The sequence below is a fragment of the Glandiceps talaboti genome, chromosome 7, assembly GCF_964340395.1.
Source record: "Glandiceps talaboti chromosome 7, keGlaTala1.1, whole genome shotgun sequence".
Lineage (NCBI taxonomy): Eukaryota > Metazoa > Hemichordata > Enteropneusta > Spengelidae > Glandiceps > Glandiceps talaboti.
The window spans coordinates 24,442,725-24,467,724 of NC_135555.1; the positions used below are offsets into that span (position 1 = coordinate 24,442,725).

Here is a 25,000-nt window from a genome sequence, read left to right on the forward strand (position 1 = left end):
AAACAAACCTGAACTTCTAACATCATTATGTAAATTTGTATACAATGCTTAAACATAGAGAGTAGAGAGATGCTTACAAGTGAAATAATGTAATATTAGTATTTATTCCAACCATTGATATGTGACTTTGACTTTGAGTTTGTTGTAAATCTCTTACGTTATATATAGGCCGGAGGCCTTGTAAAGCAATAAACGTATTATTATTGTTATTAAACCATCAATTAATTATTATTAAGTAATGATGAAATAATGATAGCATCATCAAATAATGATAAAATATTCATCAAATAAATACAAAATAAGAAAACCGTCTATTACTGATAAAATATTGATTAAATAACTTCAATGAATGATAAAATAATGGTAATATCGTCAAATAATGATAAAATACATAAAGGAATTCTAATTTGGTGGTGATCTCACCCCATAGTACAGTGGCTAACTTTATTTATATCAGTCCTAAGGAGGTTATATTTTTATAATTATACAAAATCAGAATGAATCCAATGGTATTGGTTTTCATCTTTCTATTTAGCCCTTTCTATTTCTATTTAACACTTTCAGGTAGGAGAGTCAGTTGAAAACTCAATAAAGTATACAAATTCATAAATATATTAAATTTGACAAAATATTATATATTTACAAAGAAGAGAAAAGAAAAATTACATTACCGATTGAAAATTAGACATACAGAAATAAGGTGTTGTGAAATAGTAATAATATTATTGAAAATTGTACTTACACTGTGAACGTCTTTGAATATTGATAGTTGTTAAGGTAATTAAGTGAATAATTTTGTATACATATATAACCACTTTGTTAAACAAAAAGAGAAACAACTTGAAATTACTACTATTACAGACTAAAAGTAGAGATATTAGAATTTAATATTGTTTATATGTATGAGGCATGGACTGTCCACAACAGCACTTCCATTGGCAAAACTTCCTTCATTTGCAGAAATGAGCTTTGTTCGTAAAATGTGACCACATGTGTTGCTGTACATAACTGTCTTTCTATTAATATTGCTGCAAAAAAAGCAAATAGATTTTTTAGGTAACAAAAGGACTTATATATCTGTCTTTAGTACACTTGTATTGATTACTTATTTCTGCCTTAACCTAAGTACACTTGTATTGATTACTGGTATCAACTTAAAGGAAAAGTCCAGTCAGACTTATTTCTGCCTGTAGTACACTAGTATTGATTGGTATCAACTTAAAGGAAGAGTCCAGTCAGACTTATTTCTGTCTTTAGTACACTTGTATTGATTACTGCTCTCTATCAATACAAACTGAATATTTGCTTACCTAATGACAGCTCCAAATATTCCTAATTCACTGACCATGTTAGTCAGATCAAAGTCTGTTTTACTTATAATAGGATAGTTTTTGACTACCAGTGGCTCAATCTTGCTCATCAAAATATATCCTGCTCTTCTCTCATCATGACTAATTTCCTTCAGAACCGGAACTATGTCCTCACCAAATACATTATTTCCTGTATTTGGGAAAACAAGAGGATTTGGGTCACCATGTACTAGTAGTAAAAGATGTTTATTATAGTGACATGTGAATATACACTCACAAATAAAAAAGAACATAAAGTTAATACATTACCCAGCCCATCAGACTTATTTGTCACTGTGAAATTAATAATTAATCTAAAAGAAACTTGAAAATGGAAAGGTCACAATCTTAACAAGTAAAGAAAAGTAACAGTACTACGATGAAATGTACAAATGATTACACCTTCTGGTGTTTGCTTGTTGAATAAATTTACCAGTTACTCTAGGCTTATTGGTCATTATAAAGTTCCCTTTGTCTGACTCATTAAAGTTTTACAAAATGTGGACATGAATCAAGAAATGTATTATAGAATAAATCATGATAGAATGGACAGGGAAATAAAAAGTGGGATTCATCCTCAATTGAAACTGTATTACATGTATGTATGTATGTATGTATGTATGTATGTGTGTGTGTGTGTGTGTCACTATTTTCTACAAAATGACTGGCTCAATTCAAACGACAGTTGGTAAATGTGTTTCGTAGGGTAATGGCAAGAACTGATTAGGTTTTGGTAAACAGCCATGAATATTTATGAGCAATTTACGCAATTAATGTTTTTCGTTAATTAGGCTATATCTCAAGAATGCACGCTTCATTCATCATAACTTGGTATATAGATTTGTGATAGCAATGCATATCTGTCCTGAAAATATTATAGATGTATCTTCTAGTTTTAATAAGATATTGCCATATTTTCGGTAATTATACATCTAGGCCACAAAAAAGAAAGATGTTATTTCTAGTCAGAAAACATTGTCTAACGTGGTGTGACAACACAATTTTTAAAACAATTGTTCATGAGTAGTTCTGCAGTTGCCTTCTCTGAAGTAGCAATTAATGTAGGAAGAATTATTTTGTATTTCCCTTGAATCTGCAGTCTGTATTGGCTGGACAAACATGAGAAAAAAGAAGATCGAAGCGTGCTATTTAAGTGATGCACACTGATCGGAAAACACATTTTTTTGTTGACCTGACTTGACATACCGGTACTGTACTCTGACTCCAATGTATCAAAACATATGAAGACAAAGTTGTTGACGTTTGTTTTGATTGACACTTCCTTTAGATAACAATGGACGACCATTCACGTGAGCAGTGTACTCAAATTTGATAAGTTTGTTGTTGGACATTATTATGTCGGCAAGCCTCTGATTCCAACACAACGACGTATAACGCATTTCTTTTCTGCTTGTAAACCAGGTATGAGTGATGGAAATGATGAACAACCTGCTAATCGCAACAAGACAACAGGTGACATTTCAAATGTGGTGGCTTCAAAAGATCAATCGTCACAGTCTGGAAAATCTAAAGATGTAAGATTGGCATGATGGCTTGAACAATGTAAGTGGATGCACATCCATACCAGTGAAAACAGCAAGTACCTAATAGATGGCAGTATGTACAGAGTATGGTGCTGATATTGCAAATTCTCGAAAGAGAAGAGACTGTCTGATTTCACTTTGGAACAGGAAAAATTGGTTGAAAAACAAACAAGCTTTAATGGAACACTCCATTTCAGTGACACACATTCGAGCGAATTCGAAGAATTATATTTCACGGAACCAGTGCAGAGCTCGAGGATGTCATTCAACTAACTGAATGTAGAAAAGGGTGTAATTCCACTGTTTACATACTGGAAATGCTGTCATTCCAGTTTCAAAGCATTGAAAGGCTGTCATTCCACTTATGCCATAGAGTGCAGGGGGGGGGGGGTTGTCATTCAACTAACTGAATGTAGAAAAGGGTGTCATTCCACTGTTTACATACTGGAAATGCTGTCATTCATTTTCTGTCATTCGGGTTGTCATTCGTTTTAGGGTCACCCTCCCATTGGCCTTCTTTTGGCAAACACCTCCACGGCATGATATGAAAAGCTATGGACATGTAGATAAGATTGTAATATTTCCAATATAGGTACTGTATATGACAAATAGTAGTCTCACTTACTGTATACTCTTGACTACACAATTTGTCCTACTTGTAAGACACATGAAGTTCACCCAGAGGGCAAAGTTATGGCACAAGCGGTGACATAAGTAGCCTCTCGAGACCCTGCCCGTTATATGGAATGGCCAATTAAACATGGAGCTCTCATAATTCCATTGTTTCTAGTCACCATTACAATACCAGTTGACATTTATTAAACCATTTACTTACCTCCACCTTCCCTCTGCGGTTTAAGGACATATTTGTCTGGATTTGAAAGAGCCTTTTGGACATTCTTATCACCTTCACTACCCTGTAACAAGAAAATGGAAATTACAAAACTATCGTGACATCAATGAATATAACGGTATCTTTTATACCTTCCTAAAAACTGAAAAAAAAATCCCAATTTTGCACTCATAGTCACAAGTTGCAGTTTTACAACTCACAGTCACAGGTTGCAGTTTTACAACTCACAGTCGCAGGTTGTAGTTTTACAACTCAGTCACAGGTTGCAGTTTTACAACTCACAGTCGCAGGTTTCAGTTTTACAACTCACAGTCACAGGTTGCAGTTTTACAACTCATAGTCGCAGGTTGCAGTTTTACAACTCACAGTCACAGGTTGCAGGTTTAGAATTGTCGTGACCAGAAAGTAACTATGACTTAATTGTTAGTTTTACTTTTAATAGGATTGTGTAACAGTTTTCCAACTCGCGGGTAAGTTTTGCAACTCACAGGACGCAGTTTTGCAATTTGATCACTTAATATAGTGACTGGTCTATGGATACCAATACTATATATACAGTTTTGGAATGGTGCTTGTTGATTGAACCTGAACATCATAAATATATTTCCAGATTAACCTAGCGATGACTAATAGTAAAACTATTGCTGCAGTATAGGTGCAAGATCTCTCTCTCTCAAGAGCATATTTCATACTAAGTCACATCACAAAATAAGGACATTATTATATTAAAAATGTATCTTTAAACTTTAACTATGATATCATTAACATTGAAGAGAGCTTACCATCAACCATCCCTACCATATCTAAAATATACAACTATACAACCCAGCAAATATGTCCATCCATTATAACATAATTACCTACAATACCTAGTGTATACAATAATTGTGCCCATAACATAATTACCTATCATATCAAACCAGCAAATATGTCCATCCATTATAACATAATTACCTACAATACCTAGTGTATACAATAATTGTGCCCATAACATAATTACCTATCATATCAAACCAGCAAATATGTCCATCCATTATAACATAATTACCTACAATACCTAGTGTATACAATAATTGTGCCCATAACATAATTACCTATCATATCAAACCAGCAAATATGTCCATCCATTATAACATAATTACCTACAATACCTAGTGTATACAATAATTGTGCCCATAACATAATTACCTATCATATCAAACCAGCAAATATGTCCATCCATTATAACATAATTACCTACAATACCTAGTGTATACAATAATTGTGCCCATAACATAATTACCTATCATATCAAACCAGCAAATAATGTATACCTACCATATCTAGCGTATACAACCCAGCAAATGTGTCCCGAATCCTTTGTACTGATGTTACTGGATCAGGAAAATAATCCTGGAATCTTTCAACAGCTCCAGGCTGGGATAATTCTTGTTGAACTTTCTTAGTTCCAGCAAGATGATAGACAATGGATGGACATTTGATAGCAAGAGATTTCTCTAACATTAACCGTGTTTCCCACTCCTGAAAGGAATATTTTGGCAAAATGATACACTGATTTCAAATAAATAAGAAATGATCATGAGTAGAAATATCTTTGCAAGAACTGAGTGTTATTGTTTTATACCATCTGGTGAAGCAGAGACCTTAAACTCTTGTATAATTATTTAGTAAGTTTTATGGACGAACTCGTTAGTCAGATCAAACAGTTTTAGCTTTAAAGGGTACAAGCTGAGATTTATGCTGCGTATTTAAAAGTCACTCCTAGTATTCTGCTTACTGAAGCATACATAACTACCACTTGCAATTGACTGAATTAAACCCGCTATTAAGAAAATAATACGATGACGTAATTCTCGATACATATAAAAAGATGTCCAGGGATCCATACTAGGCAATCAACTGTTCTAATAAAACAGAACACAATTTTAATGTCATAGAAGGCATGCATTGACATTAATATTATACTAGATTAATCGGGGCAGGCATTTTCACTTGAGTATAAAGTTTATCAATTCAGCTGAGTAGACCAGTATTTGTAAATGACAAAGCAAATGACGAAAACAGATGAAGAAACAAATGTCACAATTTTACGAAAATGTATAACTGTGGCTTTAATAACTTTAATGTTACTTTAAATAATAATTTATAGGAATATTTTACTTTTTCTGTTCTGTAGTGACTTGGTGCGTAGCCATAGCGATAGTAAACAATGGCAATCTCATAGTTGTCTCTGAAATAAGAACAATCAAAACAAATTATTGATATGTGTAATAACAAGAATTATATCAAAATAAGTGTATCATAGTCATTCTACACACGTCTACGTAATAAGTTCTTTGTGTACTGCTTGAATCAAAATATCAGTCAAAATGCTCAGAATTGTCATGTTCCTCACATTTTCATTTATAATTAAACGTGCAATGGTATATCCAGTATGTATCCTCATTAAGAAAGAAAGCACTCGTGACATAAGGGTTTTGTTACTCAATATTCAGCTGAAATGAAATATATTGTAGAATGATATTGCAAAGTACAAAAAGAGAGATTTGACAATCATGCCAATATAATGTAGGCCAATGTATAAATGTAAAACATGAAAACTAATTATTTCTCCCCAGAGTACTCTTTCAAACAACAGAACAATATAATGATTCATGCAGTGTCATTACAAAAGTATTAATTGAAAGGCTACAAAATTCATATTTATACTTACATAACAAGCCTGTCATTATCTAATTTTGCTCGTTCCATTACATCTATAAATTGCCTCCGTATAATTGGTATTTCTTTATTGATGTTTCTTATTTTATATTCTAACCATCTTTGGTCTGTTATGTTCCATGATACCTCTTCAATCAAAAACAAGATGGCAGCCCTGTATAAAATGAATACAATGTTTAAATCACACAAAAACCTCTGCGTACAGAAAGCTTTCCCTCAACATTTGGTTACATTTAAAAATGTTGTTTTCTTTCAGTCAAAAAGTCTGTCTATGTCAACCATCAAACTGTCACAGTATTTCATAAAACATAGCGTATAGTGATTGGAAAGTATTCCTTACTTTGGGTTTCCATAAAGATTCCAAGCTTCTACAAAGCCTTCGGCCATTCTATCCACTGCGAGACTATCAGGTAGCTTAGATGTAATGTCTGGTAACCCAAGGTTTTCAAGATTGAATCTAGCATAAAAATGACAAGTGATATCATAAACAGAAAGACAGACAGACAGACAGACAGACACACACACACACACACACATAATACACCGACAAACAAATGGAAAGCTAACAAGTGGAATATATTGACTAAAAGATTAAGAGACACAACAAATAACAACTTATAAAAAAGATGCTATGTACATACAATGATAGACAGACTGATAAAGAGAGATTAACAAACAACAAACTTAAAAAGCATCATGACAGACAGACTGACACTCAGACAGACAGACAGACTGACCATCAGGCAGACAGGCTGACGTGCAGACAGGCAGGCAGACAGACAGACAGACAGAGATGATGATATTGATAGGACTACCTATGTAAGTATGTTGCTTGTGATCCCAGTCCTGCTAGACCACTTGCCATGGTGTTGATTTCAATCTGCTTAAGTTGAATTTCATCACCATGACTACCATCACCATGGCTACCATCATCACGGCTACAATCAAACATGTAGTCACATCGCAACATACCAAGCATGATGGGCTTATAGGAAAAAAGAAGTTCAACTTGAATTCAAGTTTACATACAATATGTAGTATATATGGGATTTATCATAGTAGATTCAGTATCCTATAAAAGATTTTACAAACATAAACTAATATTTTGTTTCTCATCCTTGGTAAAATACAACAATAATGCAGAGACACTTTACACGGAGGAAAATGCTGTCACAGACTTGTTTTAACTCTACAAATAGCTTTAATACATAAAATAAATATGCCTTCCTTCTCTGTTTGTATCTCTACAGCGACGTATGCCTAAGAGATTTCATTCATTAGTAAATTAGTCAAATTGTCAACTACTATTCTGCCTTCACTTCTGTGTCTAGCTGTCTCAACAAACTATGCACGTCTTCAAACAACTACAATTAATTACATCAGGCCTAGCTCAACTAAAACATTTAATTTTTCCAGAGATATATAGTTTGAATAGTCCGTACAAGATAAATAAACAGAAAAATGCTTGAAACAGTAATAAATGTGATTTGAGAATGCTATGGTTTTGAAAAAACAACAAGAACTGAAGATCAAGATTTATAGGCAATCAGAGGACATCAGCATGTATCAGAGAACAAGAAAAAACCTTTTTGTTATTTGTCTCACAATAAGAATAAGATATTAAATTGCATTCTGTTTTTATCTCATCAATTACAAATACTGTGAGTACCTTTTAAATATATGCACCAAGAACTACACCCAGCTACATATAAACTCAGCTTGTTGTGGTATGACAATTATGATATTAAGAATATAAATATAATTATGTATTATTGCATAAATGTCTCTAAAATTTCAGTATTTCGGTAACAATATACACTTTTTTCGATAATAATTTGCTATTTTAATTGGTAAAAGACATTACCTGTACAGCTGTCCCTTTGATGTAAACTTCTTCGTAAATATCAAAAAGTCGTCTATTGAACTCATCGAGTTTAATGGTACTATTAACAGGGGATAGGAAGATAGGAAATATAAATACCTCATAATTAGTTTCCGTAATACCCAATAGAAAACAATATTGCAATCAATGAAAAGTGCAGCTGTTCACACACACACACACACACACACACACACACACACACACACACACACACACACACACACACACACACATATATATATATATATATATATATATATATATATATATATATATATATATATATATATATATATATATATATATATATATTAGAAAAATGATACTGTGTAATTTGTGGATGTTTGTGTACATGTGTGTGTGTCCAACTGTGCAATTTTGTTATCAACCCACTGACTTGAATACAGAAAAATAAAATTTGTTATCATGAATATAGTTTGTGCCATGGCAGTTTACAACAAAACTGTATTCCCATTTCAGAGTGATTTGCATAAATTTCAAAAATATCACTCTACTAATTACATGGATTACATATTTACCAGAGATTATTTACACTGGTATGCGATACGCACTCATACTGTGTTTGCACTGCAATGTAAACCAGACTCTCGTCGTCGTTGTAACTACACCAGTGATCTCGCTATGTTTTTTTTTTGAGACCGAGCAAAAGGGGAAAATGGAAAGGGGGACAAATGCGGCTGCGGGGGAGGAGATAGTGTGGAAGGGGTATTAGCCTTTCCGGCCTTCGGTTAGAAACAAAACCATAGGTTTGTTCGGAGTATAAAGCTAGTGTTACCGATTACAGAATACAACTTTCTAATATTCGCAAAGTTTTGAGGTTACACGAGGTCACAATGAACTCTCAGCTGTCATGAATTAATTCTTAGAACAAATGTTTAATGTTGTCATCTGAGAAGTTTGAATAGTATTCGCGAAATGTAAGTTAGTAAACCACCACCACTGATGACTAATTACAGACAGCTGGAAGAACAATGACGTGATCACATTGTTTAGCTAGTATTCATTTTTGTCAATATTATTTGCATTAAATTAAGGCAACAACAATCATCCGTTTATTCATTTATGGTGCTGATTATTTCATTATCCAAACAATCGAGTATTGTAACATTTATGTTTATAAGAACTTAAAATTGGAATAAAGATGGATCGATTCACTATAGAAGCAAGCGAGCTGGTGGCAACGGGTAGGTCTAGACTAGGAGCTTCGATCTGCTCCGTGGCTACTTCTAAAATGATCCAAGTTAACTATGAGCATTGTGTGTAGTCTGAGTTAATTCCCTAAAGTCCAAGTGATTCTGGTACACAAGTTGAGATATGAGTGATTCGAGCATTATAGTTACCTGATCTTTCAGCTAAGTGCGAATATCAACGAGTAACACTAGCAATTTTTACCACAGGGCACTCAGGCTTAGTTAGTTATGTTCACGAAAACAAACAAACAAACAAACAAACAAACAAACAAACAAACAAACAAACAAACGAACAAATAAATAAATAAAAAACTGGGCTGGGTCGCTGTTTTGCCTCTTGTTTGATTGTTTACCAGTGTTGGTAGAAGGCTTTGTACGTGTGCTCTCAGCTTGACGTTTGATTTACACCCCACGGCTAACCGTATTATTAAATCATAGGCAGCACGTCAATAATTGGTTGAAAAACTTCTACACCAGTACACTTTCTGTAAATTGTGTGACCGGACAAGATAGTTGTGACACACGAGTAGGTTTATATTCTCTCACAGATTTGAATATGTTCAATATAATAGTCCCTTGTACGACACTCGTGTATTTTATAGTGTTTGCAAAATTGGCACTTCGAGTGGTCTAGATCTATAAGTCGCGGCATTTGAAGAATAGCGTGCATATATTTAGCTGTACGATAATAACAGTTTTAAAGTACGAAAAACTGGGTTGAATCTGAGTAGATCTTAAAACGCTTGGTGAATATGATGAATTCGACACTCAAAGAGAAATATTGGTCACTTCAAGAACATTTTGTTTCAGGGCGTCGAAATCCAAAGTCCAACTCGATCTATAGAAAATAACTGTCTAGTGAGTTTGAGACATAACCACACGTAGATGTTAGTTATTGTTACTGAAAGACTAATTTATATGGTGTTAGACACTGTAGTGATCTGAGCTATGGCCAAATTCTTATCACTCGTGAGTGCATGGTACGCCACTCTTAAACTCACGCGTCATAGGGTTAACCGATTGTCATATGATCTACCCTCATAATTTCTCTCACTTTTGTAAAAACAAAAAACCCAGACAAGTGTCACTAATTTAACATTTTTAACATTTAACATTTTTTCCCCGATTTATTTGGTCTTTGTTATAAAATGTGGTGGTAACAATTTGTGGTGTTTGTTGTTACTTACCTTTGTAAGGCAGATTTCAGGAAGTGGTAGTCTAAAGAGACACCATGAATAAGACGATTGAAATCATCCTGGACCTGTATCGCATGTTGAAAACACTGCAGAGGTACTGGAGATGGAATGAGAGTGTGTGGAGTAAAACAAACTTCCTCAGATGACGTGGGTGTGTCACGTTTTCTCATTACCACACCATGTACATTGCAATAGTCTTTGCTTTGAGATACTACCTCATCAAGTTGGTTTGTTGGAATTGGTAGTGTTATGTACGACGCCATCATTTAATGTGCAATTTACATGAAGGAGATGTGATGATTTATATGGCTAAGGGCTCCCTAGGTGCGGTGCAAATAAAAGAAGGAGGAGGAGAAAGAGAGATATACTGCAGTAAAATATCATCATTAAAAACTAATTAATGAAAATTAAAAGACAGCTTGATAAAAAGATACAGCTACAGAAAAAATTTAATTAAAATAAACAGCATTTAATTACTATCTGTTATTATTTCTTCAATTTAGATTGTAATAACTACATATATATGTAATCGAAAATATTATGGTAAAAAATTAGCGACAACCTCACAAAACCTAAGTAAAATAATTCCACTGCGTGCCATTTATATCATCACTGTTTGAAAGGATTTCAATTTGTAGACAATGTTGACCAACTAACAAACACTTGAACCAGTTAATTGAGTAAAATGCGAATTAAGATGACGCTCTTGTCATCAACCACTGAATACTCGTTTTTCTTTTTTTCTTTTTTTCTTTATTACCTACTTATTAAATTTACATTTGTAGACAAAATAAATAATACATCAGCTTATTGTCAGCTTATTAGTTACTTGGTCTTACCATCTTAACATTAATCATTTATTTCATTTTTAAAGCGCTTCCTGTATAATTTTTAAAATTTTCAAAAGTGCTGCACAATAAGTAAAAAAAGCTAACACATTAGTCACATTTAATTTCAAGGCATCACTAATGTGTTCACAATGAAATTGGAATTGAAACGGTTATTTCACACCTAGCGTATGTATGTATGTATGTATGTATGTATGTATGTATGTATTTATGTATGTATGTATGTATGTAAGTATGTATGTATGTATGTAATACAGCCACCAAAGCAATAAATAAAGCGCCAATGGCATTGCAACACAACTGTTGACAGTACGCTCTAATTTTCTGGAATGACTATGTGGTCTTGTTGTTAGACATATTTGCATATATTTCTTTTAAGATTTATTCCCATGCCTACCCATCCATGGATATCGGCAATATACAACATCGTTTAACTGTTACTATGGGCATGGTCTTGTTGCTAGGCATATCTACATACAATTTTACAATCTTTATTCATTTACCTTCCCGTCACAGGTGTTATTTTGGCATTACACACCATTGTTTACCTGTTGCTATGGGCATGGTCTTGTTGCTAAGTAAATTTACCTATCTTAAAATAACGTTTTTTCAATTGCCTAGTTATCCCTGTCCAGGTGTAGCTCGCCGGATACAATACTAGTGAAGGTACTAGGTAGACTTCATGTGGTCTACTGATTGGATACTAGTGAGAGTAGACTTTGCGTGGTCAACTTGTCGCGGATACTAGTGAGAGTACTAGTGGAATTTGCGTGGTCCACCCCCTAGCTACGTAGATAGTACCTCGGATGGCAGAGATATTAGAGAGATAACCCCCACCCCCTCTACTTCAACCAGTTTGGCTATTGATGATAAGTGCAGCAACTCTGATCTGTTCAACTTTTACAATATACTCGACGAAAATAAAGTAAAGTGTATCATTTGAGTTATTCTTCTCCAGCGTATTTTCTGGCAATCTTTGGGTCGTTAACCCCAAACCCCTTGCCCTTAAACCTTATTCTTTTACAGAATTTGACCTTATCGTCAAATGATCAAAATAAACACAGAACACAGAATACAAATAAATCACCCCAACAGTAAAAGGTTGTTACACTGGTGACCAGCGGTGGGATTCAGAAAAGGAGAAGAAAATACGCCAAAAACTCAACGAGCATCAAAACACAAGATGGCAACGTACAACGACAATAGAACAACGAATCTCAACGATACTTCAGATGCAGTCATATAATTTAAACCGAGAGAGGAAGAGGTACAAATAACAATGACCAGCGGGACCGTAGCCTGACCAAAACATTGCCCGGGGGGGGGGGGCAGAACTTTGTCTTGGTGCAATCATGCATTTAAAATTTAGAAAGGTGCTAACTTACATAAATTAATATGCAATTTACATAATATCTATTATAGCATACGCAATTAAATATCATATGTAAGGCCAGAAAAATAAAAATGCTGGTCAACGGGTAACCTAACCCACTGCACATTGGGTAAGGGTGAGGTTTTTTTTTTTTTTGTTTCTCATCTCCAATGGAATAGTCAGGCGGGTCGGGCGGGCGAAATAAAAAAAAAAGGGGGGCAAGAAAAAAAAATGTATTTTTTCAGTTCTATTCTCTGTCCTTTCTGTCCTGTTAGTCTCTGTACAACTTCATTTCTCTTCTCTTTATTGAATTCCTTGTTACAAGTCTCTTTCCTTCATTTTAGCAAGGTTCACAAGTCTGTAGAACAACTTTGTAAGAAGATGATTAAATACTTATCATCCTGATGGGTGTATATCTGTAGCCATGAACTAGTGTGTGATTTTATCAGGAGTACTAATACATTCGTCCTATTAATCAAAGTGGCATTGCCATCGCTAACAATGTTTTCAAGTTATCCAATTTGAACTTTAGTATGTAACTTTTTGAAACACTTATGTGATTGTCATCAGTGTGCTAGATGAATTTTCATTTATATAAGCCATTACTTCTATGAAACATTTTTCTTCAGTGTGAACTTGTCAAAATAATCCACCAGATAACATGTAAACATTTCTAGAACTCAGAACCCCTTTGGGATTTACTGTTTAAAAGTAATTAAAAGTAATAATGTAAACATCGGAATGTCTTCAAAGGTCATGCATGTCATGGGTCATGAAACGCTATGGAGTCGGTCATTTCCCTGATAATACAACTGATTTAAAGCTAAAAACTGGTCAAGAAATTAGAAATGCAGTATGACTTTTACCAATTTTAAGCATAATTTTGAAAATGATGGAAATATTCTGAGCTATTATTACATTGCAGCAAAATGTACCGCGTGACAGTATTAATTTTGAGCCCTGTCCCTCATCAAACCTCAACGGCTTCAGCCATGATGAAAGACACATGCTGCTCTGACGTAACAAAGGGGTTGGGTGGGTGGGTGGGTGGGTGAGAGGGGGGGGGGGTTAGACGGTGGTGTTCTGCCAAAGTTTCCAACAAGTGGGGACACAGGCCCCTTGGTTCCAAAAAGTGGTGTCATTTTGACAGGGAGTAGGGTCATTATTGTCTATGAAATATTCATATAAATTAATCTCAGACCACTATAGAGATACTGTGGTCTGAGATATTCCATTACGTATAGACCATTACCTAACTACATAAAAAAATTCCATTCATAATAACAGTTCCAGTAAGCTATTTTTTGAAAATTGTGTACTACACATTACACCTTAGAAAAAGAAGGCAATTAAGATTATGTAATTTTAAGTTATATATATATATATATATATATATATATATATATATATATATATATATATATATATATATATATATATATATATATATATATATATATATATATATATATATATATATATAACTCGGTGAGTATCAATCTGCTATAAGACAGTGCTCTATACCGCAGTGGCAGAGCGTAATAGTTTTGGTAGTACTGGAACTCTGATGAGTGTCTGATGAGTGTCTGATGAGTGTCTGATGATCGCAATATGCGTGAAACTCCGAGTTACACCCAAGAAAGAGTTCCAGTACTACCAAAACTATTACGCTCTGCCACTGCGGTATAGAGCACTGTCTTATAGCAGATTGATACTCACCGAGTTATATATATATATATATATATATATATATATATATATATATATATATATATATATATATATATATATATATATATGATATATTGTTTAGAAAGATTGGACAGCCAGGTAGTCACAATTTTTAATCTGAATATCAATGAATAGCAGTGCTAAAATTTATAATTCCCTTTTTTCAGACAAGGACAATGAACAACTTCAAAATAAGTCACAGTGAACATATGATTGAATAAAAACTTTGAGAAATCCTAAACTTGTAACCAATTGTTTCATTTTTAAAATTGTTAGTACACTGCTGTGTTTATCATTCCCTCTTCAAATTCATGACATTTTGAAGAAAAAAATCCCTGACTTTAAAAAAGTACCATATGTGAACGAAAAACTTACAAATAATAGTCAAACAAACTTTAAAATAATTTATTTTTTTATTAATTAACCGTTACTGGCTGTATATCATGATTTGGTCCTGCTATATCAAATGACAGCATAGTTACGTACCGTAAACTTGCAATGATACGGAAAGCTGACATAAGGTGTCCTTGAAACTCAGAACTTGAATCTTTAACTAAAACTATCAACAAAGTCAAAGTTGGGATGCTCTGTAAATATTACATTAATTTTTTTCTGATTTGGACAACAAGTTCGTTCTTCATATCTGACCGGGCGCACATGCATCGGCCGTCTATAGCGGTCATGCCATGCCAGTGATTACGCATTGATTCAGTGCCCAACATTCACATGTGTCACTAGCACTGTCAACATCATGCAACACGATCCCCTAACACAGCTTTTTCGGAATCAAAATACACATGTACTCATTTAATTTAACCCATCAACAAATGAAAATCACAACCTGTCCCATAAATTTGGTTCACGAAGGCTTCTGAGCTGTGGCATGGCAGATAGATGTTCCGGTAGCAAGTTCAGTGTTTCGCACACGTCAGTGATTAGGTCAGAGGTCACGACAGTGACAGTAGACAAAACATATGACGAGGACGTCCATTTCGACGTCTCATCTAATCCCTGTAATGTTTTAATTTGTAGATTAAGTTTATCAAAGTTGATCTTTTTGTGGAATTTTTTATGTTAACAATAGAACTGCGCGTTGTCAATGTATCTTATATTATGTCAACAAAACTTTCCCTTACGCAGTCAGTATACTTCTTGTGGGATTCACGTCGAGTCAGAGCCTGGCCTGGTCCGGCCGTGGACTTAGATAATGTTGATGTCTGCCGTAAAATGAATGCGCCAAAGCGACGCAAGGTGGGAAAATTATTGCTTCATTTGTCAATTTGCCAATGTCGCAAGGTCGTGGCCTCGGCAGAACTGGCCTATAGACGCCATGGGCAACCTTACAATTTTGCTGTGCTCAGGGGTCGGTCGGAAATAAAAAAACTTTTTTTTTTCTGATGTCGGAGCTGCAAATTAGGGTCGGTCGGGAGATGAGAAACAGAAAAATAAAAAGGGCCGCCCTAAGTAGGTCGATTTCATTTTTTTCACAATGCTTGACAAGGATAAAACAAACCATATATAATGACAGCAAAATATTTCAGGTCGAGTTTAGATACTAGTTTTAGATACTATCTCATGCAATTTGTCTGCATAGCTACAGTTAGGAAATGTACACAATTTACGGTTCAAAAATGGTGTAGTTCCTCTCACTCTCTCTTCTCAAAAAATGTTAAACCCTGCCAATTGAAACTCAAGCATTATTTTAGCCACCCCTTCTGTGACCTACACTACAATGGAGATATAAAATCATACGGTACAGTGATGCATAAAAATATCAGTGATAGCCAACTATAGTCGAACGAGATTACTTTAACACTGGATGTGGATTTCACATGCATAAGGAGACGCGCTAACCTATACAGGGAGGTACGTACTTAGCCAAACACCTTCCATGGGAGAAAGACAATTATCACCTTGATTGCTACTGATTGGAAAGAGACAACTCCAAAGGTGAACAAAAATTGACCAGATTTAAACTGAATGCCTCCCGTAAGGGAATCACTAATTATGTAAATAAATTAAACTAAAAAACTATGGTAACAGGCTTTGTTTTTTGGACAAGCGTGCTTTCTTAGGTTAATGTATGAAAGAGTCTGTGATACTGCTTAATTACTAAATATCATTCATTTTTCAAAATACTCATTAAAGGAAAAAGTTGTAGCAACAAACTTCATAGGACAGGTGCGTATTATTATGATGTACGTATCACATTATACGAAATTTGAAGCTTGCATTTTTAAGACACAACCTAGTTACCTAAAATCATTAATTATGCAAATCTTTCATTAAAACTAAGCTATATAAAGGATTTTATAGGACATATCCGCTTTGTTATGGTTAACTTATGTACTAAATTGTATTGAAATTGAAGTATGCAATCTTAAGATATAGCCTAATTACCGAAAATCATTAATTATGCAAATTATTCATTAACACTGTAAGGTACATCAACTAACTTTTTATGACATACACAATTTGTTATGGTTAATGTATGTACTGAATTATATTGGAATTGAAGTATGTATTCTTAAGATATAGCCTAATTACCGAAAATCGTTAATTATGCAAATTATTCATTAACACTGTACGGTGCATCAACAAACTTGATAGGACATATGTGTTTTCTTATGGTTAACGTATGTACTAAATTATGTTGAATTTGAAGTATGTATTCTTAAGATATAGCCTAATTACCAAAAATAATTAATTATGCAAATTATTCATTAACGCCGTAAGATACATCAACAAATTTTATAGGACAAATGTATGTTGTTATGTTGAACAAATATACTAAATTATATTGAAATTGAAGTGTGCAGTCTTAAGATATTGCATAATTAGTTGATTTCATTAATATGCAAATTTCTCTAATTAAACATTAACAGATCTGGCTCAAAACCTAATCAGGTCTAGCTATTACCCTAAAGATTATATATCCCCAATTTCATTACAATTGAGCCAGCCGATTTTTAGAAAATGATGACACAGACAGACAGACAGACAGACAGACAGACAGACAGACACACCTTCCCCTTTTAATACCTCCCGTACCCTTACGGGAGGTAAAAATAAGACCGTAGGAGGCCATTTAGAGGTATAAAATGTCAAACCATAGACATAATTTAAAGTCTTACAATGCTTGAATATGGTAATAAAATACCAAAATTTAAACTATTATGCTATGCATTACATATTATCTGGAAGTGTATTTTGTTGTGGCAAAGCTGAAAGATATTTTGCGGATGTGCACTTGGTAAATGACTTCTCCTGAAGTTTAATTTAGTTCCGAATAAAGAGCAAAACATTTCAAGACTTTCCAGACTTCTGATGGCCCAATGACTGCTCAGCCCACTCCAATGGTCGTAAACTTTTGTTCAATTCTTGTTTGTGCACATTGGATATGCAACAACTTAATTTAATCTCAATTCATGCTTGTATGCATCATCAGAGCCAAGTAAACCACTGTATAAGATATTATATAATTTGGAATAGACTCAAATGTATATTGTTACATGTACTATTCAGAAAATATAAAGAAATATCCTTAATTTTGAAACAAATGCGAAGCTCGCATGAGGACATATTGCCCATCACCAGAAAAAATATACGGGTAGGTTGAACAGTTTTTTTCCTTTTTTCTGGCCTGATGTCGTATCTTTCAAAGTAGTTGTCGAAAAGATGTCACATTCAAGTAAAAAAATGGATGGCGCTTTCTCAAATAAGTAACGCAACAAAATAATCATTTTCTTTACTCAACTCCCAAAACTTTTATGGCCTCGTTTATGTCGGAACCCAAAGTGAACTCAGTGAATTCTCCTTGTCATTATCATTATAATGGAAATTGAAGTTTGGATTTTGATATCGAAGGTACAGCTCTGTTTACAAATTCAGGGCCATTCTTTCCATAGCAAATTGTCGCTTCAAAATGAATTGCGGAATAACGCTAGTGTCAGTCAGTGTGCAATGAGATAATAATATGAACATTTTAACCAAAGACAACGTCGAACACAATTATTGAAAGTGGGTCTTCAAAGAGTGGATCTTATACTGCGTACCTAGTTTTATAGATTTTCAGGGCCACCAAATATTCAAAAAAGAGATCTGCCGGTTTATCATAAATGTTTTGATATAAGGAACAACATGTAAATGAGATCGAGCGCATCTTCGGAATCACTACAGGCAGCATAGCAGGCGACCTCACGTTGAACGACTTTTTTCCGTCTTTTTTTTGAGTTTCACTCGCTGACATTATAATTGCGACTTGCTATCTTCATATGAAGGAGACTTTCAAGACAACTGTTACTCGCGGAAAATGCACAGTGCTTGTGCCCACTTCTTTTGTACTTTCCCGCACAAAGAATTTTTAATTTGCTGCAAAAAGTTATAATTTTTAACTGGACACATTTTTATTTCAAGTTAATCCAGCATACAATATAAGATACATATTAGGGACCGGTCAGTTTCTCCAGCCTGGGGGGGGGCGGTGGATTCTTAAATCGGGCCGACAAAAAGTCACTGACCCCCCCCCTATCTGTAACACCCAAAACAGGCTGACCCCCCTATCACTTAATTCTAAAACATGATGACCCCCCCCCCCCATATATGATATTCGCCCTGGAGGATTTTTTTCCCTGAAAAGTCAATTTTGAGACTATTCAGACCCTTTCAGACAATATTTTCCAAGCCTTACAAGACAACACCAACATGTAAAAAACAACTACATAGGGTTGAAATACTTTTGAAATATACTTTGATAGCATCTTGACAGTAAGAGGGGAAGAGCTTGAGACTGGGATATGTCCACCTCATGCGGGGGGTCTGAGCTGGTCTCCCTCTAGAAGCCCTGAAAGATTTTTACTCTTATAGCCAATATTTACGCTATTTAGACCCTTCAGGCAATAACTTAATCCATGCTTTACAAGACAGCAAGTATCAGAAACTATTCTTTATAACTTACACTAAGGGTTGAAATATGTTTCTTAAAAAGTTAAATGGCATCATTATATACATGTAGGTCAGCACATCTAATGGTAGTATCATTGGTAGGGGAGATTTGGAGATTTTAGACTATCTTGGCAAACATTTCACATATTGAAAAGACAATATCATCTCAAATTAGAATAGGGTGAAAATATTTAAGAAAAGTTTAATACCATTATGACAGTAAAAATGTTGTTGGTGCATCTGATTGTTGGTTGAATGCATGAGTGACCTAGTACCTATGGGGATGAGGGAGTCCTTGGGGTTTTCCCCCTGGCAGATCTGGAGTTTTTGTGTTTCTATGAAGGCAATTTTTAGGTTATTCATAGCCTTTTCAAGCTTTGAAAAGCTAACGTAAAGGTAAGTTTCCCATGTCACATAAAAATGGGCCTGTAACATTGGTATAGGGGCATTAATATTGCATATTTAGGTGGTCATACCTAGTGTATAATAGAAACTGGAATCTGATGAGATGTGGTGATTTGTAGTGTCAATAACATGACGAGTAGAACAATTTAGATTAACTTTATTTATAAACTATCTATGAAAATTGCCATTACGAAACCTTCAAGTCACAAGTTCACTTTTGCCCCAAACTGCAATATAAGTGAAGCATTGATTGTGAAACAGCCAAGCATTTACATGACATGTTCTGTAACTAGTGTGGTAGCTAGGTAATACATGTATATGTATATGTATATGTATAGTTATGTTTGAACTAATAAGTAATATTAAAGAATTCATGTAAGAAACAGGGACAAGAACAAACATTGACATGTATCACATTTCAGACAAGGCTATATGCCATTGTAGAAAGGATTTTTTTCTTCCATCACAATTTAAAACACAATGACCCCCCTATCCACAATTTTCAAAACAGCATGACCCCCCCCCTACTGCCAATTTCAAAAACAGGGTGACCCCCCTACCAATCCACCGCCCCCCCCCCCCAGGCCGAAGAAACTGACCGGTCCCTTAGCGAGGAGTCAGTGTACAGACATTTTTTACTTTAGTGAACCATCAATTTAAATCGCGCATGCTAGGAATCATCACGTCAATAACGATTTTAAAATTTAATAACATCGCTAAAAAAGTAGCTTATTTTCTTTCTTTTTTCCAAAATCTCGGGGGGGGGGGGGGTAGCTGCAGCTGCCCCCCCCCCCGGCTACGGTACTGCACCAGCAAAGCAGATCACCGACTTGGAGAAACGACACCGTATCGCTCCGCCGAAAAGACAAGCCCAATACAACGTCCGCTGAAATGGCCGGCATTTGACACAGTCACCGCGTAACGAAGAGATTTCAACGACGAAGCGAGAGAGAGATTGCAGGCCCCAATATCAGCGTACAAAACTACAGTGGTGACGACAAAAATGTACACTATAGCGACGACCTTCCCCAAGAAAGTACACCTACGACTACGTTCAGTAAAACACCTCTTATCGAAATTCAGAACGGCCAAAATGTATTTATCCTCGAATCCCATGATGTCGACGATACTACGAGCGAATGCACCACCCCGACTCTGACCCCGATACATCCGACGAATTACCACAACGCTGTGTCGCCGACACCAGAAATTGTTACCCGAACCCCGAGCAGAAAGTTCCCCAAACTTTGACTCATCGTACAATAAAAGAAACTAGTTCTCCATCCATCGGTAATAAATACTTTTTTTTTTAAATTAAATTTTTGTGCTGGGAATTCCTCCCAGCGATTTTCTGTTATGCAGACAAATACAAACAAACACACACAAATGCTACATCCATTCGGGTTTATGACTACATGACAGGGCTATGAAGCACGCTCTATATCACGTTGCTGTGGAACTGTCAAGGCTTTCCCAGTCTAGTCAGTCCACAGGCTATCTCAGAGTCACCAAGGCCAGGCAAACATAGCACCTGCGGGCTCCGTGTGAGTAATCGTCCCCGACTTTTCAAGTCATTACTCCAGGAGTACCTACCTCCTTGCCACACCACGGAGCTCGACATCGACCACACGGCAGGGAGAAGTCACAAGTATGCTCAATATGGCGCAACAAGTACCCCGTAAAACGACAAATCGATACATTGTACACCACTACCAACTACGTCAGAGAACGATCGAGATCGACGATCGTACGAGCGATGTATACACCCCGACCCGTACCCGCGCTCTTTAAGGGAGGGGGGGGGGGCGCACCCACACCCGTTATGGACGACGCTTACTCCGATAAACAACGAAAGACCGACTTCGGCACATTTAATGTGGACCTACGAACAATCTCCGCCCGATAGTAATATACAATAGTAGACGGGAAGATACTCGAAATATGCATCCAGCAACGCAACCCTACGACTACAACGCTCCACAGGACGAACTACGACCCTTACCTAGCTCGCTACACACAACGTCAACCCCGACTATATGGTCGACAGCAATTCAGCGAATATGGGAATCAATGTCCCGACGAAACCAATCATCAACCACACCAGACAGATACGACAGATCTCTCCGTGGCTCCACACAGAAAGTACTAAACAGAATTAGTGACATCACCACTGCGCATATGCCCGATATGAAGACTTAATTAAAATACTTGAGCATCGTTATGGGACCAGTTGACAGGCAGAGAAGTATTTATGGCAACTTCATAGGAGAAAGAAACACCGCGTCTTTAGGGGAGAACCATTTGATTTCTGTGGGGGGGGGGGGGTATGGAGGAAGTGGGTATGGGAGCAAATTTTTTTTCCAGTCAGTGACAGCAATTTTTTTTCTACTGTCAGTCCTGCATCATTTTTTTTCCAAATGGAGTAGCAGTACAATTTTTTTATAATTAGTCATTTAAAGGCCCGGTTACACGATGCAACTCGACTAGCAACGCACCTTGCAATTCGTCGCATGCGACGAATTGCATCGTGTACTCGCCCCGTCGCAGGGTCTTGCGACGTCGCAAGGTGCGTCGCAAGGAAACCGACACGTCGGTTTCCTTGCGACTCATCGTAAGTTGCTTCTCGAGTTGCTTCGTGAGTTGCACCGTGTAACCACTTCGTCGCGTCGCAAGTAATAACCTTTGACATATAATACATACGTGTCAAATGACGTTCAATGTTATGGCCGCCATGTTTTTGGTATAAATATTCTATTTCAGCAAGTATTTTTTATATAATTTCGATTTATCACCACGATTACCACTTATCAATAGTATACAATGTCTATGAATGCTTGATCTCCGCTGAATATCATTTTATTTCCAACTTGAATGCAAGTAGCGACATCGGAAAGATCAACGTTGCCCTAAACGAACTTCGAATTGAATAGAGTTTTACTATCGATACCTCAACAAGTTTTCAGTCATTTTATTCGTAAATATTAGCAATTTCATAGCATTTTTGCCAAATTCCTGCCAAAGAATGCATGAGAATAAGGTTTCCAAATTTGCTCATTTCTGGTGCATTGACAAAAAAATTTTTCACTTCTGTCTGTTATGACAATTTTTTTTTTGAAGCCATTACAGGATTTTCTGGTTCACCTGGAAACACATTTTTTTGTGAAATCCTCCACCCCCCAGAAATCAAATGGTTCTCCCCTTAGCAGAACTTGGACAATGAATTTTAGAATTGACGGAACTAGCATACCCGGATTTAATTGGTAATGCTATCGATCGCCTGGCCCGTCAATACTTCACCGAATTATTCCAGACCAGAACATTCGCATGGACTTGTATAGAGAACGCACTAGAAACTTAGACGAATCTATCCGTGCAGCAGTCTCCATCCAGGCTTACGATACATACAAGCGGCAGCTGAGAAAACCTGTTAACGAACGACTGTGCGAACGCGTCCCATCGGACACGACGACTTCCCCGACTATTATGACTAAAATAAGAATAATCCTGATCCGCCGAACAGAAGACACCCTTGGCTAACGGGCGTATTATCCGCCGACGTACTACAGCGGCATAGATAAAACAGACGAAAATAGATGTACGTACGAACATCGAGAATGTTACGCTTGAGGACAACGAGGACACATTCGACGGAACTGTCCCCGACGACAGGGACGAAACGAATGTCGACTGGAGGAGAATTCGAGAAGGCGTCGACCTCCGGTCCACATAGTCCACGGCAACAACAAGGCCCGATCGCGAGTTACATGAAACCCAAGACGTCGAGGGGCGAATCGCCACATGAAACTCGAGACGACGAATCCACCAGTAAACCGACCGAAATTCAAATTCCACGCCAACGTAAACGACCGCAAAATAGACGTTCAAAATATTCTACTACACCGTTTAATATGAAGGCGAACACTAATCATAATCAAACGGTTAAGAATCATATTAATTCTCCGTTTTGTGTAGCAGCGAAAATTCACGACAGAGAAGTTATTTCCTTTCTCGACTGCGGATCAGAAATAATGATTATTTCTAATCATTTCCGAGAAACAAAAAAACATCGCTTCCACCCGTAACCATGACAACGCTGCAAGCCGATGGGGCGGCGTTACCCCACTTAACTATTCTAATTCATAAGCGGCGAGTCAGAAATTACTATTCACGTTGGTCCCAATACGACGAATTGTAACAATGGTAGCAGAGATTGGCGAAGATGGTGCGTGACTAGCGGCGTCCAAGTGAAATCCTAATCTATCCAGAGAGATGAAGTGATTCGTTTTTTGACTTATTTCAAACCATGTATACGTGTTTAGAAATCAACATTTAGAATTACATGTGACTTTGGAATATGGTTTTTAGGGTGTTGATATCGAAATTCGAACATTCGTTTTTTGAACGTCAAACCACAAACAATGTTTCACTTTTCAACGTTTTACTGGAAAGTCAGGGGTACCTTTTACTCGTACTCAGCTCTGGTGATTGGATAACGATCACTGAACTTGGCCAGCGTCCGCGCCAGGCCCGGCGTTAGACTCTCTCACAGCCGTCGGAGCTTCGCTTTACTTAAATTAACGTTAAATGAATTATTTTGTGTGTACCGATACCATGTACATAACGTACTCCATGACTGTACTCGAAGAACCTTGTACTGTGCGCCCTCATCGATCATGGTAGAGATAACCATTCGTTGACGAGTGATTGCGACGCTCCGTGTTTTAGCAAAGTAAAAGGTTGTTACACAAACTATATCGATCTCGATGGCCAGGCTTTTATGTGGTCTAGAAAATCGAAGTAAACAAGTAAACATTTTCATCATATAGTAGCCATGTTTGCAATTTATAAGACCTGGCTTCTACGTACAGACACCGGCAAGCTTCAGTTTGTGAACATTTTCAGTGTTCAAGTTCTTGGCAGAAATTAGAATCAGAATTGATATAG

At 36.1% G+C, this 25,000-nt stretch overlaps 2 protein-coding genes across 2 annotated transcripts in view; both read right to left on the minus strand.

Moving 5' to 3' along the window:
* The window catches only part of LOC144437867 (uncharacterized), a 435,833-nt gene that overhangs the window by 115,698 nt on the left and 295,135 nt on the right, over window positions 1–25,000 (minus strand). The window lies entirely within an intron of this gene.
* LOC144438125 (glutathione synthetase-like) lies at window positions 878–11,019 on the minus strand. Its single transcript, XM_078127155.1, has 10 exons — window positions 10,748–11,019; window positions 8,332–8,410; window positions 7,283–7,452; window positions 6,808–6,924; window positions 6,460–6,621; window positions 5,907–5,976; window positions 5,064–5,267; window positions 3,729–3,810; window positions 1,311–1,500; window positions 878–1,016 (listed from the first exon to the last, which is right to left on the minus strand). The coding sequence occupies exons 1-10, from the start codon at window positions 11,017–11,019 to the stop codon at window positions 878–880; spliced, it is 1,485 nt and encodes a 494-aa protein (XP_077983281.1).